This window comes from Lepidochelys olivacea (assembly GCF_965140295.1).
Source record: "Lepidochelys olivacea isolate rLepOli2 genome assembly, chromosome: 17".
Taxonomy (NCBI): Eukaryota; Metazoa; Chordata; order Testudines; family Cheloniidae; genus Lepidochelys; species Lepidochelys olivacea.
The window spans coordinates 5,585,074-5,603,530 of NC_140427.1; the positions used below are offsets into that span (position 1 = coordinate 5,585,074).

At 39.2% G+C, this 18,457-nt stretch overlaps 1 protein-coding gene across 4 annotated transcripts in view; it reads left to right on the plus strand.

Annotated features, from left to right (window-relative positions):
* Positions 1-18,457, plus strand: part of LOC311532664 (uncharacterized protein) — a 57,386-nt gene that overhangs the window by 5,617 nt on the left and 33,312 nt on the right. For 3 of the 4 annotated variants that reach the window (XM_084651319.1, XM_084651318.1, XM_084651320.1), the window contains exons 4-7: positions 6,067-6,168; positions 8,753-8,914; positions 13,913-14,006; positions 16,434-16,578. In XM_084651319.1, the coding sequence (XP_084507445.1) occupies positions 6,067-6,168; positions 8,753-8,914; positions 13,913-14,006; positions 16,434-16,578 (503 nt within the window). Of the gene's footprint in view, positions 1-201; positions 306-4,120; positions 4,295-6,066; positions 6,169-8,752; positions 8,915-13,912; positions 14,007-16,433; positions 16,579-18,457 lie in introns of all 4 variants that reach the window. The other variant, XM_084651321.1, reaches the window with a different exon arrangement.

The window sequence follows — 18,457 nt, forward strand, 5'->3', positions numbered from 1 at the left end:
TTGTAATTTAACCTTTGTGACTTTCCTTATAGCAAGAAGAAAACAATTTTTGTTCTTTAATTTAATAGGTAAAAGTGTAAATATACTTTTGTTTGGGCTCAGAAGCCACCAAAGGCTCTGACTAACCTAATTTATAATCAAGGATCAAACTATTTAAACATTACATTGGCTAATTACCTTTGGTGTAATTTGTTTTGATAGCTGGAAAGGTTTCTCTTGGCTTCCAGGACATCTTGCCAGTTGGAGTTGAGGATGTTTTACTGAAGCTAGTTTTACCAGTACCACAGGTTGAGATATCACACACTGTAAGTGGTAATTTAATTATACCTTGTATGTTCTGACAGGCATTGTGATAATCTTTACTTTACAAAAAAAAAAAGGTTTACTGCTCTTTTTATTGAGACTATTTGTCATCAAGAATGTTTTTTGACTGAACAGAGACCTAAACAAATCAACAGATAAAGAGAACTCTGTCATTAATTATTGTTACCCACATAAGAAAAAGCTTAGATTGTGATTGATTAAAAATTGTCCTGTGAAGACTCAGTAAGTTTCTATTGTTTACCTCTTCAGAAGTTAATAAAATTGAGGTCTTTTCCAGGTATCCAGTCAGACCACTTGTGCAAATAAATACACTGTGACTGGCTGAAGAAAATTAATTGAAAGCTATTATTTCACCTTGCAGGAGGATAATTAATTTTTTCTGATCCTCTGTGTGTATCTGTCTTTTAGCTTCTAAGGAAAAACTGTTACCTCACTGAAATGCATTAACATTATGGAGAGATTTTCCAGATGTTTCTGATGAAGACTCTCAGAAAATAAGTAATAAAACATATATTGGGCCAAATCTTCTTTTGCCAAACTGAAAAGGATTTGATCCATTAACTTCAGTACATATTGTATATTTGCTTCACTCCAAGTCAATATTTACCTCTCTGGTCAATAAAGTTTGTTTTTCACCTTACAAAAGTCAATATTTACTTATTATTTTTTAGTTCTGTGACAATGTACTAAATTCTGTGTTTCTAGCAGTTTGGAGTCTTTCATTTCTTAAGGAAAAGAGTTTGGTTTAGCAGAGGTCTGTTACTTTTTTACGAAGCCTTTCCCACAACTGGAGGAATTTGTCCAGCATATAATAAACTTAACAGGATTATGAGCATAACTATTTACAAGCACAAAAAAGAATAAATTAGAAAAATGGGTGAATTGAGTAAATATAGTACTGAATTAAGCAATGATTGCATAACCCCATAGAGTGGGTGTTTATACCTTCTTTGCATTTTAAGAGAGCATCTTCTCTGATTTCCATGGGTCTGAAATGCCAAACCCCATAACAAATATTTATGGCCAGATCCTCAGGCTGTTAATTCTCCTTCAAAGTCAAGAAAAATGTGCAAGTTCATACCAGCTAGTGATCTAACTTTATATATTTACTGATTTGAATTATCAGACTGAAGGAGGACTGCAGAAGTTTAACTGTAAGCAGACTTTGGCCCCTAACAATATTAATGGGAGTTACCATTGGACAAATCCTTCATACATCCTGAGAAAATGCTTCCCTTCTTTAATAAACACTTAATTCTGTGCACATCCCAAGTTCCCACAAAATCAGCGCGAGTGTGGGTTGCATATGAATTAGAAAAATGAGTCATTTTCCTGAAAATAATTATACAGGTTGAACCTCTCTAGTCTAGCACCCTTGGGACCTGACTGGTGCCAAACCAGAGCATTTGCCAAACCACAGGAGGTTAATATTGTAGCGAGTGGGTCTCTTTATTTTTATCCCACTGAGGCGAATAAACGCTTGCAATGCTGCCTAGCCAAGGCTTACTGGCTCTCTTCATAACAAAGTGTTAGTCTTGTTACACAATTTTACTGGATTGGCACAAGCAAATAAGTAGATCAAGCATAAAAAACACAAAATAAAATGAAAAAGAAATACATAATAATACAGGTAAATCTATAATTTACTCACCTAAAATGATGTCTGAATTCCGCTTCCAAAGTGGTGTGACAATAACTGCTAAGTCAAATTACATTTGAGTTACATCTTAGGTCTCTGCTGTAGGTATATCCAGGGTAGGTGAAGTGGAGACAACAGGATTTTCAGTTGTAGAGTGCTGCTTACCTCTCCTCTTCGCTACCTTTAACCAGTCTTCCAGCTTGGCTTGTCTCAAGTATTTTGGTTTTTCTTCAATGAGTTTTTCTTGTATCATGTAGAGAGACATGATCTCTTGCTCAGAAATGAAATGTCTTTTCTCCAGTCCTCTATTAAATTTGTTGCCAACTGAATGCATTTTATTGATAGAAATTTTTTCTGCGGCATCCTCAAAGTCGTCTTCACTGGCTTCTTCGTTATCTTTGGTTTTTCCTTGCTGTACCATTTGCACAATGTCTTCATCCGTCATTTGATTAGCAATTGGTGCATCTTTGTCGATTTCCATCCAGTCTTGTAAATTTTCCTCTCCCAAATCCTTGGCCTGCTGAAGCACTACAGGGTGGGACATACCACTAGCATACTCCATTAACTCACTAACAATTTTTTGGTTTTCAGACACTTGAAATCAGACTCGTCATTGACGTCAGGACTCTCCTCAAACATTAGGATTGGCCACAATTTGTGCCATCCATTCTTCAGATTACATGGAGTTACTCTTTCCCAGGCTCTAGCTAGTGTCCAAATCATATCCTTGAGGTTAAATTTGTTCCTAAATGTTGTCAAACTCTTCCCATCATTAAGCGATACTAGCAAATGGTGCATAAACTCGGACCTGTACATACACTTCAGGGACTGTAAGATACCCTGATCACAAGGCTGAATCAGTGAGGTACAGTTTGCGAGTAAATACAGTCCCCACCACATTATTTTTGGCAAGCAGCTCTGCTTTAGGGTGGGCAGAGCAACTGTCGAGAATCAGCACAATTTTGCACTTCAGATCCAGACCTACCGAGGTGCAATGGGCTCTTGCCTCTGGTACAAAATATTTCTCAAACCACTCGAGATATAGATTAGTCGTTACCCATAATGTTGCCACTGTATATCACTGGAAATATTTTCACCCCTTTGAATGCCATTGGGTTCACACTCTTCCCAATAACCATGAGCTTGCATTTGTGCATACCGGCTGGGTTGCTACAACCAGGGATAGTTACCTTGTCCTTCAACTCCTTCGTACCAGATGGTGGCTCCTCTGCATCAGTAGCCAACATTTATTTTAGGCATATAATGCCAGTAGAGAGCAGTTTCACAGGCATTATATACCTGCTCTGGGGATAACTTCTCATTTGCAGCTAACTATGCAAATTCGTCAACATACTTAGTGGCAGCTTTCGTATCTGCACTTCTTTTTTTCATTGCACACGCAATGTAGACTAATGCCATGCCTGTTTTTAAATTTCTGAAGCCATCCTTGCAAATAGTCACACTCATGCTACTGGTTAAGTTCTTTGTGGCATATTTTTGCTTGTGCCATCATCATCTCGCCAGAAATGCTAACATCTTCGTTCCTACGAAGCTTGAACCAATGTGAAGGTGCACTATGTAAATCGCTGCTTTCCCCTCTGTCAACACCTTACGAATACTCATAGTTTTTTTACTGTCACTTTTGGCAAATAACTGAAGGATCTGATTCTTTTGCTTCTTCAGATCATACACTGTATATGACCCTACATTGTAAAAAGCACACAACACATGTACCGATGTGCCCTTTTCCAATTTCTGCAACAATTTTACCTTTTGCTGTATCGACATTGACACATGCTTAAGCTTAGCAGCATTACCAACACTTCCACTGCTTGCTGGTCTCTTAGAAGACATATTTAGGGGTAAATTAGAGCTAAATAATAGCCCAGAACACTGAGAGCCAGGACTGGTGGCTGTAAACAAACTTTGCTGGACTATGGGAAACTTGGCCCCACTCACGATAAGTGGACATCTGGCTAACTAAAATCATGCTGGACCACGGATGTTGCCAGACCAGAGAGTGCCGGACTAGAGAGGTTCAACCTGTAGGTAAATCCCAGAATGGAGTTTTGGGCCCTGCAGTGGATTCTCACGCTGATGGTGATGCAAAGTAAATTTTTTTGTTTCATTCATTTAATATTCCATTTTTTTTTTAAGGAAACTTGGTTGAAAGAGTTTGACCCTCTTGCTGTGGAGTCAACAGTTTCACTATTTTATGGCCTTGAAAACTGCATTCCAAGGCTAGCTCTTTTAAACCTTCTCTTGTACAGACAACCAAAGGAAAAACAGCAAAAAAAAGTGAAACCACTGAATTTACTGTTCAGTTCAATGGTATGAATCTTTTAGTCTATCATCTGTTGGTATGCATTCTATTTTGTTGTTGCACTTTAAAATTTTTTTTAATATTTTGCAACTCTTTTTGATCCTAGAATAAATATTTTAAGTTCAAATATATTTAGTAGATTTTTTTTTTAAAAAGATAAACTTTCAGTTGATTCATGGTGAGCGATAATAGGTTCCCTTTGTATGATGTTATCATTTTGTTCCTTACTTCCCTTCAGCATTTTCAACATAAACTTAAGAAGTCTCGTTTAAAGTGTCTCATCCAGGGTTAACTTGGGGTCCTCCAAAACCCTTTGCATTATCTGTGAGCATGTCTACACTACAAACTTAAATCAATCTATGTTAGGTGACGGTCAAGTTACAGCCACTGCAGTAATTACTGCAGTGGTTCGTATCTACACTACCCTCCTTCTGACGGTGATGCGCATTCTCGCCAGGAGCGCTTCCACTGACGTAAGAGGAGGGGCAGTGTGAAGGGCTGAGAGCCCAGGCTCTCAGCTCTGTGCACAGCACCCTGCCAGGAGCCTGGCTGCCTCTCCCTCACTTCCCCCCGTTCCCTGCTCCCTGCAATGAGCCCAGCTGCCCCCTGGTCAAATAGACTCTTCTCACCAGAGTTACCACTCACCTGCCTGATACTAGGGTCAAAGTGGATTAAGTCAAAGTGTGCCTTATAGTGCTGGTGTATATGGAACCTCAAACACACCCATTCGTTTCCCATCAAACACATTCAAAAGACAAATAGAAACATTAAAAACTGCAGCCTCAACATTTTATTTTAAGCAAAACTAGTTATTCTCTCTCCCACTGTGTATCATCCCCACTCCTGAGCTGCCACATTTGCCTCCCATCCAACAATCTCTTTTTGTTTTGTAATACACTGTACAAGCCAGTCAATGGCTGCTGAGATTGACTAATGCCCTAAATAAAATGAAAAGGAGTACTTGTGGCACCTTAGAGACTAACCAATTTATTTGAGAATAAGCTTCTACACTTTCCACAGTATGCATCCGATGAAGTGAGCTGTAGCTCACGAAAGCTTATGCTCAAATAAATTGGTTAGTCTCTAAGGTGCCACAAGTACTCCTTTTCTTTTTGCGAATACAGACTAACACGGCTGTTACTCTGAAACCTAAATAAAATGGAGTGGTTTAAATGAAACTCATAAGCTATTTATTGCAAGTATACTATAAATCAATAGAGATTACTGCTGTTATACAGCAAGACACAACATTAAAATATCCTTTTTCCTTGTGAGGAACTGAAGTGTTCTGCTGCTTACGATTTCCATTAATGGGTGTGCCTATTATAAATAACTGAAGAGAGCAGGGTTAGAGGAAACATACCAGCACACACAGGGCAGGATGGTGCTCCCATTGAAATAAGTGGAAAAGCTTCCATTGACAGCAGAAAGGAGTGAGTAAAGAATATTTAGTAGGATGGTAAAGGCCCAGTCCTACTCTCAGTTAAGTCAAGCTCCCACTAATGCCAGAGGGAGTTTTGTTTCAGTAAGGAATGCGGAATAGGGTTCTTAGCATGAGTCCTGAAAATAATAATGGAAGATAGGTCTTGAAAGTAAATAATACATCTAGAAAGTGGCTTATGTGGAAACAGAGTGAAGGGATTAGACAAAGATTGTCAGAAAGGGTTTCAGTGTTATTAGTGGGAAGATCAAGTTTGAATTTTCTTGACTACTTTAGTATAATGATCAGTGAAATAATTAACAAATTTGTTTAATAATGTTTAACTTTGTTTATGTTAAGAAACATTTGCCTTTGATTCTCTGGATCCATCTGAGTTTATAAATATGGCAGAAGCTAAGCCCTATATTGTATTAAAAGTAGTTTACAAGTCTAAAGGCAAAGGTATGTAATTTTTCCTTCATATTTTATCAAAATTGTATATTAAAGACAGAAATAATAAGTGATGCATGTAAAATGTATTGAGCAACAAGTTCCCCGAAGAATTTACTGCATGTTCAGCAGTGCAGCCCATTTCTAATGTTATTCCTGCAAACACTAATGACTAATGTATCTGCATAATTTTACGCAGTGAGTGGTCCTATTGGAGGCAATGGGTTTGCTTATGTATAACTTTACTCATGTGTAAGTGTACAGGATCAAAGCTTTTTTCTTGCCTAACTTGTGTAAAAACAAGGATATTGGCTTAGTTAAGGAAAGCCCTTTATTTATTTTCCTCGTTTAACTCTCTACTTTTCAGTTTTATAAATGGAGAAGCCCTAGATGGAGGGGCAATATCAAATGTTTTGTATTGTGCCTGGGATCCTGCTGGTACATTCCAGATCTCTACTAAAATATATGCAATGTATAACTTGCATCTATAATATGCTGATTCCTGCTCCCATTGAAGTCAGTGGCAAAACTGCCACTGACTTTAATGGGAACAGCAGCAAGTCTGTGTTTTCTAAAATTTTCTAAAATAGCAGGAAGTATTATACTGCTGCTAAAGATATGTTAGAAAGTTCCCCAAAGATCTTATAAGAAATTGATTGTGGAAAGTAAAGGATTAGGGTTCCATTCTGCAAGGTGCAGAGCACTAGTTACCATGTTTCTGATCATCCTCCATTCCCAATTACATCAGTGAGAGTTTTAGGTCTTCAGCAGCTTGCCGAAAGGGCTCAGAACCTTGCAGGATTGAACACTAATAGCATTTTGATGAGACAGGCACATGTAGACAGTTATTCAGCATATTTCTTTATATTGAATTATATCAAATTGTGTAGTGTACAATTGATGTGTACAAATAAATGGAAACCAGGATAAGGCCACTGAATTAATTTCAGCTTGTGACCTGGAGTCAGGAGTTGAACTCAAGTCTCCAGAGGTTAAAGGCTAGTGTACTAAATCATACCACCTTGCTGCCCACACCAGATTGTCATCTCACTAGAACATCTATCGAAGGTGCCTGTTATCTTAATATCTAGGTCAGTGGTTCTCAAACTGTGGTCCATGGACCCAGGGCCGGTGCAACCACTAGGTGAACTAGGCGGTCGCCTAGGGTGCCAAGTGGTTGGGGGCGGCCAAAAGCATGCTCTGGGGAGGCGGTGGAGCAGAGGTGAGCTGGGCTAGGGGGGCGCGAGGAGGGCCACCTGCAGCAAGTAATGGGGGGGGGGGCAGTGCCATGCAGGGGAACTGCTACCCGCTCCAGCTCACCTCTGCTTCGCCTCCTCCCCTGAGTGCCACCTCCCCGCTCTGCTTCTCTCCCTCTTAGGCTTGCGGCGCCAAACAGCTGTTTGGCGCCTCAAGCCTGGGAGGCGGGAGAAGTGGAGTGGCAGTGACGTGCTTGGGGAGGAGGCGGAGCAGAGGTGAGCTGGGGCGGGGAGCTGCAGCACAGCTCCCTGGCCCGAGAGGAGGGAGCGGCGGCGGCAGGGGGGAGCTGCCACACAGCTCCCTGGGCCAAGTGGGTGGTGGGGAGCTGCTGTACGGCTCCCTGGGCCGATGGAGAGGAATGGTGGGGTGGCAGGGAGCTGCCGCAGGGGGGCACCTCAGGGCGGAGGGGTGGGGAGTTGCCGCAGGGCTCGGGGGTGGAGGCGGGTACAAGATGGAAGTTTCACCTTGGGCGCAAAACATCCTTGCACCAGCCCTGCACGGCCCCTCCACTAATAAGGTGCCTGGACCTTGGAGAAGATTCACATGTGAGGTGAGGTGGTGGCCTTGGGGGGAATAGGGGGTAGATGGGAGAGGGCAGTGGGGTGAGAAGAGGGAGTGGGGAAATTTGGGACGTGCAGGGCTGTGGTGGCCAGAGAAAGAGGCAACTTTCCCCAGCTCCAGGGCTGTGGCTGCCGGGGGGAGATGGCGCTCCTTCCCAGCCTCAGCTCTGTGGTGGGGGAGAGAACCCCCCCTCCTTCCCAGCCCCAGCTTGAGGGCTGCCGCAGCCGGGGAAAGAGGGCACCTCCATCACATTAGAAAGGTAAGACTACTGATATTAAAATATGAGTAGTGTGCTTTTATTTGCAGAACGAAAAACACATTTATTATTATTAAGGTGTTTTTTATATAGTGCTTTTACCCAAAGCACTTTACAATATTTAGCTAACGCTACAAACAACATTTGGAAAGATCATTAAGTGGTCTGCCGAGACCCTCAGCAATTTTCAAGTGGTCTGCGAAAAAAAATATTTGAGAACCACTGATCTAGGTGTCTGTTAATGTAGGGCCAGATTCTGCCGCCCTTACATCAACTAATATATGTCTCCACATGTAGTGCAACTGAAGTCAATAGGACTACTTGTGAAGTCAAACCCTTACACTGAGTAGTGTATTAGAATTCATCTTGGCTTCTACATGTAACACTTCTTAAAAAGATGCTGTAAAGTTGGAACTTCGAAGCAATTTTAATATATCTGACCAATGCACTGTACAAGATTTGAATAGTTATGAGTAATAAGCTCTTTTATGTGTGTTTGTTTGTGTATGTTATATTTTGTAGACTCACTGACTCTTGGATGGCAAATGGTGGATGTATTTCAGCAAGAAACTACAAATATTGGAGCTATATGGATACCTAAAGAGTTTTCTACACTTGTTCCACTACATCCTGGGAAACTTCCTTATAACGTTATGGATTATACTTTGAAGCATGGCTCAAAAGGTAATTTGAAAAATTAAAGTGGTCACGGTATTATAGATGAGAAAAATACACTCTTGAATAATGTATCAAATGTTATCAGCAGTCTAAAATCTTGTCAACTTCTCAATAAGAGTTCCTTCAGTTATTTTTTTAGTGATTATTAAGGAATGGAACACTGAGAAGATGATGGGTCTGATACTTAACTGTCTTGCATCTTGTGTAGTCATTCACACCTATGCAAAGTAAGTATAAAATGCTACCACCAGTCTGAGTGGACCTTTCTGACTTAGAAGCATTTTATACTCACTAAAAGAACAGGAGTACTTGTGGCATCTTAGAGACTAACAAATTTATTAGAGCATAATCTTTTGTGAGCTACAGCTCACTTCATCAGATGCATAGAATGGAACATACAGTAAGATATATACATACAGATAAGTTGGAAGTTACCATACAAACTGTGAGAGGCTAATTAGTTAAGATGAGCTATTATCAGCAGGAGAAAAAAAATCTTTTGTAGTGATAATCAAGATGGCCCATTTAGACAATTGACAAGAAGTTGTGAGGATACTTAGCTTAAGGAAATAGATTCAATATGTGTAGTGACCCAGCAACTCCCAGTCTCTATTCAAACCCAAGTTAATGGTATTTAGTTTGCATATTAATTCAAGCTCAGCAGTGTCTCCTTGGAGTCTGTTTTTGAAACTTTTTCTGTTGCAGAATTGCCACCCTTAAATCTTTTACTGAGTGGCCACAGAGGTTCAAGTGTTCACCTACTGGTCTTTGAATGTTATGATTCCTGATGTCAGATTTGTGTCCATTTATTCTTTTGCGCAGAGACTATCCGGTTTGGCCAATGTACATGGCAGATGGGCATTGCTGGCACATGATGGCATATATCACATTGGTAGAAGTGCAGGTGAACGAGCCCCTGATGGCGTGGCTAATGTGATTAGGTCCTATGATGGTGTCACTTGAATAAATATGTGGACAGATTTCAGAGTAACAGCCGTGTTAGTCTGTATTCGCAAAAAAAAAAGGAGTACTTGTGGCACCTTAGAGACTAACCAATTTATTAGAGCATAAGCTTTCGTGAGCTACAGCTCACTTCCTCAGATGCATATCGTGGAAACTGCAGCAGGCTTTATATATACACAGAGAATATGAAACAATACCTCCTCCCAGGGGTGGGAGGAGGTATTGTTTCATATTCTCTGTGTATATATAAAGCCTGCTGCAGTTTCCACGATATGCATCTGAGGAAGTGAGCTGTAGCTCACGAAAGCTTATGCTCTAATAAATTGGTTAGTCTCTAAGGTGCCACAAGTACTCCTTTTCTTTATGTGGACAGAGTTGGCATCGGGCTTTGTTGCAAGGATAGGTACCCTGGTTAGTGTTTTTGTTGTGTGGTGTGTGGTTGCTGGTGAGTATTTTCTTCAGGTTGGCGGGCTGTCTGTAAGCGAGGACTGATCTGTGAGAGTGAGGGATCATTTTTCAGGATAGGTTGTAAATCTTTGATGATGCACTGGAGAGGTTTTAGTTGGGGGCTGCAGGTGATGGCTAGTGGCGTTCTGTTTTCTTTGTTGGGCCTGTCCTGTAGAAGGTAACATTTGGGTACTCTTCTGGCTCTGTCAATCTGTTTTTTCATTTCAGCAGGTGGGTACTGTAGTTTTAAGAATGCTCGATAGAGATCTTGTAGGTGTTTGTCTCTGTCTGAGGATATTGAATCTATTTCCTTAAGCTAAGTATCCTCACACCTTCTTGTCAACTGTCTAAATGGGCCATCTTGATTATCACTACAAAAGTTTTTTTTCTCCTGCTGATAATTGCTCATCTTAACTAATTAGCCTCTCACAGTTTGTAGGGTAACTTCCAACTTATCTGTATGTGTGTGTGTATATCTCTATCTATCTATCTATCTATCTATCTGTATATCAATGTATATCTATATATATATGTCTATATGTATATATATATAGATATACAATGTATATCTATATATATACATTGTAGGGAGAGTGGTCACTTTGGATAAGCTATTACCAGCAGGAGAGTGAGTTTTTGTGTGTGTGTTTTTTTGAAAAAAGGGGGTGGGGGGTGAGAAAACCTGTATTTGTGCTGGAAATGGCCCACCTTGATTTTCATACACATTGTGAGGAGAGTGGTCACTTTGGATAAGCTATTACCAGCAGGAGAGTGAGTTTGTGTGTGTGGTTTTTGGAGGGGGGTGGGGGGGGTGAGAGAACCTGGATTTGTGCTGGAAATGGCCCACCTTGATTATCATACACATTTTAAAGAGAGTGGTCACTTTGGATGGGCTATTACCAGCAGGAGAGTGAGTTTGGGGGTGGGGGGGGCGCGGAGGATGAGAAAACCTGGATTTGTGCTGGAAATGGCCCAACTTGATGATCACTTTAGATAAGCTATTACCAGCAGGAGAGTAGGGTGGGAGGAGGTATTGTTTCATGATCTCTGTGTATATAATGTCTTCTGCAGTTTCCACAGTATGCATCCGATGAAGTGAGCTGTAGCTCACGAAAGCTCATGCTCAAATAAATTGGTTAGTCTCTAAGGTGCCACAAGTACTCCTTTTCTTTTTGCGAATACAGACTAACACGGCTGTTACTCTGAAACCTATATATATCTATTTATCTTACTATATGTTCCATTCTGTGCATCCGATTTAGTGAGCTGTAGCTCACGAAAGCTTATGCTCTAATAAATTTGTTAGTCTCTAAGGTGCCACAAGTACTCCTATTCTTTTTGCGGATACAGACTAACACGGCTGCTACTCTGAAACCTGTCTTTATACTCACTAGTTATCCTGCACTCGCTTTGCACAGATGTAAATGATTACACAGATGGTAGGCAGTGGACAGAGAGTCAGACCCTGGGCGTTTTTTTGAGGCAACATGTGGAATTCTTATTTTGCTATAACCATGAATTTAAGTTAAGGTCTTCACTGACCTTGACCACATTCTGTAGCAAAACAAGAAGAGTGGCAAATGTTTTCTCAGTTCTTTTTTAAATTATGAGTATGATGCTTTTTATTATCCAGGTTTTTGACTCAATAGTCAATGTAACCTTCAAATAGCGTTCCTTTTTAGGGTCTTGAATTGTGTATGGTGCTAAGCATCCTTTGCTACTGTTGATTTGAGTGGAAGTTCAGGGTTCTTGGTACGTCAAAGGGTTGGACCCTTAGAACCTCCTAGTTTAATTATTTGTAATATTGGAATTTGAAAGGCAGAGCAGCTCCAACGTAAAATACAGTCTATGCACAGCTGCTAAATCTTTTAATAGTATTAATAATAGAACTTACATTCTTCAAAGTACTAAATATATATTAAATATTTAATTTGCACAACCCTGTATGAGATAGGTAGGTAAATGTTGTTGTTATCTCTCAGAAGATATTTGATCCTGTTTATTTACAAAGAATTATACAAAGTCCTTTTTCTCTGTACATGTCTCAAAAGGTCATTTGCAGTAGTATCAAACAAGAGGGGACAGTTTCCTAGCTCACAGTTTCAAGCCTGCCTTTCCACCAATGTCTTCCCAAAAAGCTCTTTCTCTTGGCTTTTCCTCCGGACCACACTACAAGGGCCTCTCTTTCTGTCTCCTTGTTCTGCTTGCTACTTTCTCAGCTTTATGCCTCCAGCATAACAATATTAATATTCTCATTTTACAGATGTGGCATATGAGACATAGATATTAAAGTAAAAATTGTAAGTCTTGGTTGCCTGAACTAAACCCACATACAGGTAGCTAAATAAGAGGTCTGCCTTTGAGCAATGATGAGTGCCTCTTATCACCTGTTAACTTAATTTGGGACACCTGACACCTGAACACCTCTGGAAAATCAGGTGTAAATATGGATATAGGCACTAAAATTTTTAAATTTTGACCTAAGAAGCTCAGTCAAGACCGCACATCAAGGAAGTAGCAAAGCCTGGATTAAAAACAGAGGCACTTCTGGACACTGTATAAGACATAAGTAACAACTACTGTTTTGTAATTCCTGCCTTTGGCTTCTGTACTGAGTAAACCATACCACAGCTTGTAAAATATTAAATTAAAAATTAATTATAGTTGCAGCTTTGATGGTGGGTTGCTGGAGGTGAAGAGAGAGCAAATGGAGGTGTCAAGTGTGGCAACTAGGTTTGCAGACAGACCACAGGTGACACTGGGATTTGGGGACAGGCAGAACAAAAGAAGATTCTGGAACCAGGAAGTTGTACAATAGATGTCAGGGAACAAAATAGCTGCAACAAATGTAGACTGAAAGGAGAAACCAATAGAGAGAAGGAAAGAGCAACACAACAAGAGATGCCTCCGATGAAGTGAGCTGTAGCTCACGAAAGCTTATGCTCAAATAAACACGACTGCTACTCTGCAAAAAGAAGAAGAAATGGGGAAAGATATAGGCAAAGCACCAAAATAATTATTTTCATTTTTATTTTGTATGGAATTTAAAAATTAATGGGCCATATTCTGGCTGGTGTATTGAAACAACTATAATGGACCTCCAAAACAGCCAGATATATATACATACAATGCCAAAGCAGCATTGGCATTTTCTGTATTTTGGCCAAGGCTAGCCCCAATCATATAGCCTGAACTAAGATCAGGGATAATCTGCACTGGAGCTGACTTAAAGGCCGTTGCCAGGTCAGGGACTAGATGATAATATACTTATTGTCCAGACCATGAACCCCAGGTCATACCTAATAACGCCTCTTTGTGGCTCTTGACACAGAGGGACTGCAGAGTGATTTCTGTGCAGTCTTCAAGGGGGCCAGTACGAGGGGAGCCAGTTCAACACTGTAGAGTGGGGGTTTTTTGTTTAATTTTCTTAATTGATTTTTCAATATGCTATTATACTAAATTTCCTAAGTGATATAACAGTTTAACAGCATTTGACCTTCTGAGTATATTTATTTCTGTATGGGTATACAGTGTGCTGTTTTTTAAATGTACTGGAAAATATAAAAACAATAGACAAATCACTTATATCTACAGACTTGGTCCAGGGTCATTCAAATATCAGGTTATCTGTTTATGATACATCCAAGGAAAGATGTACACAGAGAAACAGCCAAATGAGAAGAAAAAGGTAAACACTGAAATTATGATCAACAGAAAGTTTTATGTCATTCATTGTTTGGATCCTGATATATTTATTGTTGCATAATTGACATTGTGCTGAAATATGATTGCAACAATTGCTTAAAGTTAAACATTTGGGAAGAACATTAATTAGTTCAAATAATTTTCTACATATGGAATTATTTGCCTGTGATTATTCTACAGATACATCTAAACCTTGTCTATTTCTTTTAAAATAAGTCTCTCTTTTTTGAACTTTACCAAGTTATCCATTTTCAGCATTCAGTGCTGCAGTAAAAATTTACTTCTGTAAATCTGGTTTGCTTGTAGACAGAGGCTGACACAGTAGATTTAGTACAGCTGTAGAATTAATGTTCACACTCCCATGCTGCAGTTTTCCCATATGCTACATAAAAATGCTACACACTTTCTCACTCTAAAGCTGCAGTATTAGGGTATTTAACTGATTTTATGCCTTCAGTTTGGTTAATGTTTTCATTTATATACAATACAGTTTTGCACAACCTCTGCCAAACAATGTATTGCAAAATAATTTACAGTAAAACCATAATAAATTTATACAAAGTATTGATTTAGTATTAATTTTCAAACTGTGAAAGTAAACGGATCATAAATCTGCAAATAAACCGGCCAAATGAAAGAGATAACTGATAAAAAAAAAATTAGTCACCAGAGAGTTGGCTGTGTTGTAGATGTGCTTTTAGATAGTTACAGGAAAAAAATTATACTGGAAAAAGGTTCTATAAATTATAAAATCAGTAACATAAAAATAATACACTGAAAAATAGACCATTTCAATAAAATAGTGAAGAAAACCACCCAAGAATCTGAATCATTTTCTTGACATTCTGTTATCATAATTCAGTTAACACAAAACAGTATTGGAGCTGCCCCCCCAGTTTTCAGTAGTTTGTGGGGAAGGGAGCAGAGGCTTCAGAATGTATCAAGAATTTCCTGAAGATGATTTTATGTGTTATGTTACATGGGGGGGTGGGATTTTTTGTCTAGTTTAAATGCCAGATCTCAGAGTCGTAGAGTTTAAGGCCAGAAGGAACTACAAGTCATCTAGTCTGACCTCCCGTATATCACGGGATAACAGCACCACATGCTAAACCAACAACTGAAATTACACCAAAATATTAGAGACCACAGCAGAATAAGCTATTATGTGCCACAGGCAAAGAATGGAGGGATTGAGAAGACCAATGCTTGAGGCCCTTGCAAGGCCAGGGAAATGATTGATTGAGATATACTCAGATAATCCTAGCAAGTGACCCATACCCCCACACTGCAGAGGGAGGGGAAAAAATGTTAGTCTGTGCCGGTCTGAGCTAGGGGGAAATTCCTTCCTGTCCCGACATAAGGCAATCAGTTAGATTGTGAGCAACAACTAGCCAGCCAGGCACCTGAGAGAGAGAATGCTTAGTACCACCTCAGAGCCCTGGCCCTCCCCGTCCAAAATCCCATCCCCAGCCATGGCAACCTCTGATGCTTCAGAGGAAGAAGACAGGAAAAAACCAACCCAGAATACATTTGTGGGGAATCCCTTCCTGGCCCCTGTGGCCAGCTGAAACCCTGAATCATAGGCTTTTAGGATCATAAGACATAAACCAGAAGCGAGACCCAGGACTGTTGATATAAACCCTATTGACGTTATTGGAAAGACTATCATTGAATTCTGTGAGCTTTACATCAGGACCAAAATGGATCATGACAGAAATCACTTTGGAGCTTTCCTAATGTTCATTAGTTGATTTAACTATGTGCTTTTACCCCTTATGATGTGAAATCAGCCCCTGAAGAGCTTGATCCTGCAAGGTGTTGAACACCTTCAACTCCCATTTAATTTTAAGAAAATTAAAGTTAATCAGTCACCAATTCAGCACAGAATTTAAGCACACATTTAACTTTCAGGATATGCTAGATTCCATTTGTCGTCTAACCCTATCCTCAGCCAACTAGAACCTATTTCTGATAAACACACATTTTTGAAAAAGTCCAAACGTTCTTATAAGTTGGTGAAGAACATTACAGGGTAATGTGTGGAAAAAGTTGTTCATCCACAAATGTATGTTTTACAGACTTGGAAATGTTTTGCTCTAATGGGGAAGATTTTCAAAAGTGGAAGTCAGTGGGACTTGTGCTCCTAAGTACCTGGAATACTTTTGAACATATCCCCATATGTCTTTAATGTACAGTTGTCGACAATGTTTGAAGCTGATATCATTAACTGCTTGCTAATAATATTTTAGTTATTCTTTAAATTCTTGATTTTACAGATGTTTGTAACTACCTAACAAAAAAGTAATAGAAATAGAATACCTTTTAGTAGATAATTTACCTTAAGAATATATAACACTTTATTGTTAATAATGGTCTAGTATAAAGTCCTCTGTTTGTTCATATTTCTCAGGCTTCAAGAGTCTGACTTTCTGTATGTACCTTGGATCCCATATAATTCCTCTACCATATTACCAAGTCCTACATCATTAAACTGTCCATTTGATCTATATATAGATGCACTTTGTTATATCCCTGATAATGCAACAATAACAAAGGTAAGTTTTGGTAAGGTATTGATGTATAGATATTCACGATATTTAATACAGCCCCAGGAGACTGTGGAGCAGCAACATCTATGTTAATGACATTTGCTGCTTCCAGTCCACCTTTTTGGCTTTCCCACTGTCTCTTCCAGTGACCCCTGAATAAACAATATCCAACAAGAGATGGTAACCTCATCCCATTACAATTAACCAATCAAAACACATTTTGGTGATTTAAACTATAAACATTTCCTACCATTCTCTAGAACCTTTCAGCTTTTTATGTGAACCACTGACTTTACCAGGAGTCTTAAAGACTTCTTATCACAGTACTTGTAACTTAAACAATTCAGGTTTCAGAGTAGCAGCCTTGTTAGTCTGTATCCGTGAGCTGTAGCTCACGAAAGCTTATGCTCTAATAAATTTGTTAGTCTCTAACGTGCCACAGGTACTCCTTTTCTTTAAACAATTCGGTTTGTACCAGTATTTCTGTCTCCAACTTTCCTTATTTTTATAAACAATTTATACAATGGGGTGAGTCTGACTTTTCTTACATTGGATTACATAGAACATAGGGCCCCTGGACAGTGGAGTCTGGGCCTCTCCTTGTCCCATTGCTGCTGCTACTGGCTGTTGTTACTCATGCTTTGTTACATTGTCTTCACTAGAAGCACTCCTGAAATAAGGGCTGTTCATGTGAGAATAGTTTCACAGGATTGGGCCCCAAATTTGGAAATTTGTAATAAAATTGGTGAAAAATCAGATAATCTGTGTAGTACATACTGTCCCTCAAGAAAGAACAATATCTTGCCTTACAGTTGAGGTAGTTATGTTAATTAGTTAAAAACTTCAGTAATATCTTGGCTCAATAAATTATCTCTATTCATTACCTTTTAGTTGCCTATACAACAAGTGTTTGCATTAGGTTTCAGTTAATGCCTTGTCTGAGTTGTAAACTCCTTTCAGGCAGTCACCAGTCTAGTTAGGTGGACACGATGGGATCTAACTAGGAAATCTAGGCAGAGGTGATTCTTAAGTCCTCTAAATTTTTTTTTTATTATTATTATTACTGGTGGGGTTAAAAAGAATTTGATTCCAGACCTCAAAGACTTACTGCACCAGGCTTATTAGGGCTACCAAATCAGTCATCACATAGTTTTCCCCCAGGCAGAAAGTATTCTGTTTGGATCCAAGTAATTTTCAGGACTGAATAAAAATTGACCCCTCTGTTTATTCATCCCTATTTGTGTTCTAACACAAATACGAAGCATGGCCCTAATAAATATGTCTGAGCTATTTTAAAAAGTAAGCAGAACACAAAGAAACACACAGCTGATGTTGATGGAAAGACTTTGTGCATAATACAGTGAAGAAATCTTTCAAGGACATATCCTAGAAAAAAAATGCCAAGGCCAGGAAGAGGTTGCATTGTCTGTTTTATAGTAATGCTTGCATAATCCTTGAACTTCTCTTGTTTTAAACTTTATTAGGTTCTGGGCTCTTGAAATGATGTGACTCACTCACTTACATCAGATCGGTCCCTTTTACTTTATTCTCTGCCCTTTTTTGGTCTTGAGCATATCTTCAACATGTCACACTCTTCAGGCTCATGTATTGTACAGTATTATGTTAATTACTCTGGAGAATTGCAGTGAATATGGTTTTTCTGAAATAAAGGTTTCAAAGTCAAAATCTGCCCTCAGATTTTCATGCAAAATGCCTGTTCAAGTAAATGGAAGTTGCAAACATATATAAGGAATAGGACTGTCCATTAATCACAGTTAACTCATGTGATTAACTCAAAAAAATTCAGTCGCCATTAATCGCAGTTTTAATCACACTGTTAAATAACAGAATACCAATTGAAATTTATGAAATATTTTTGGATTTT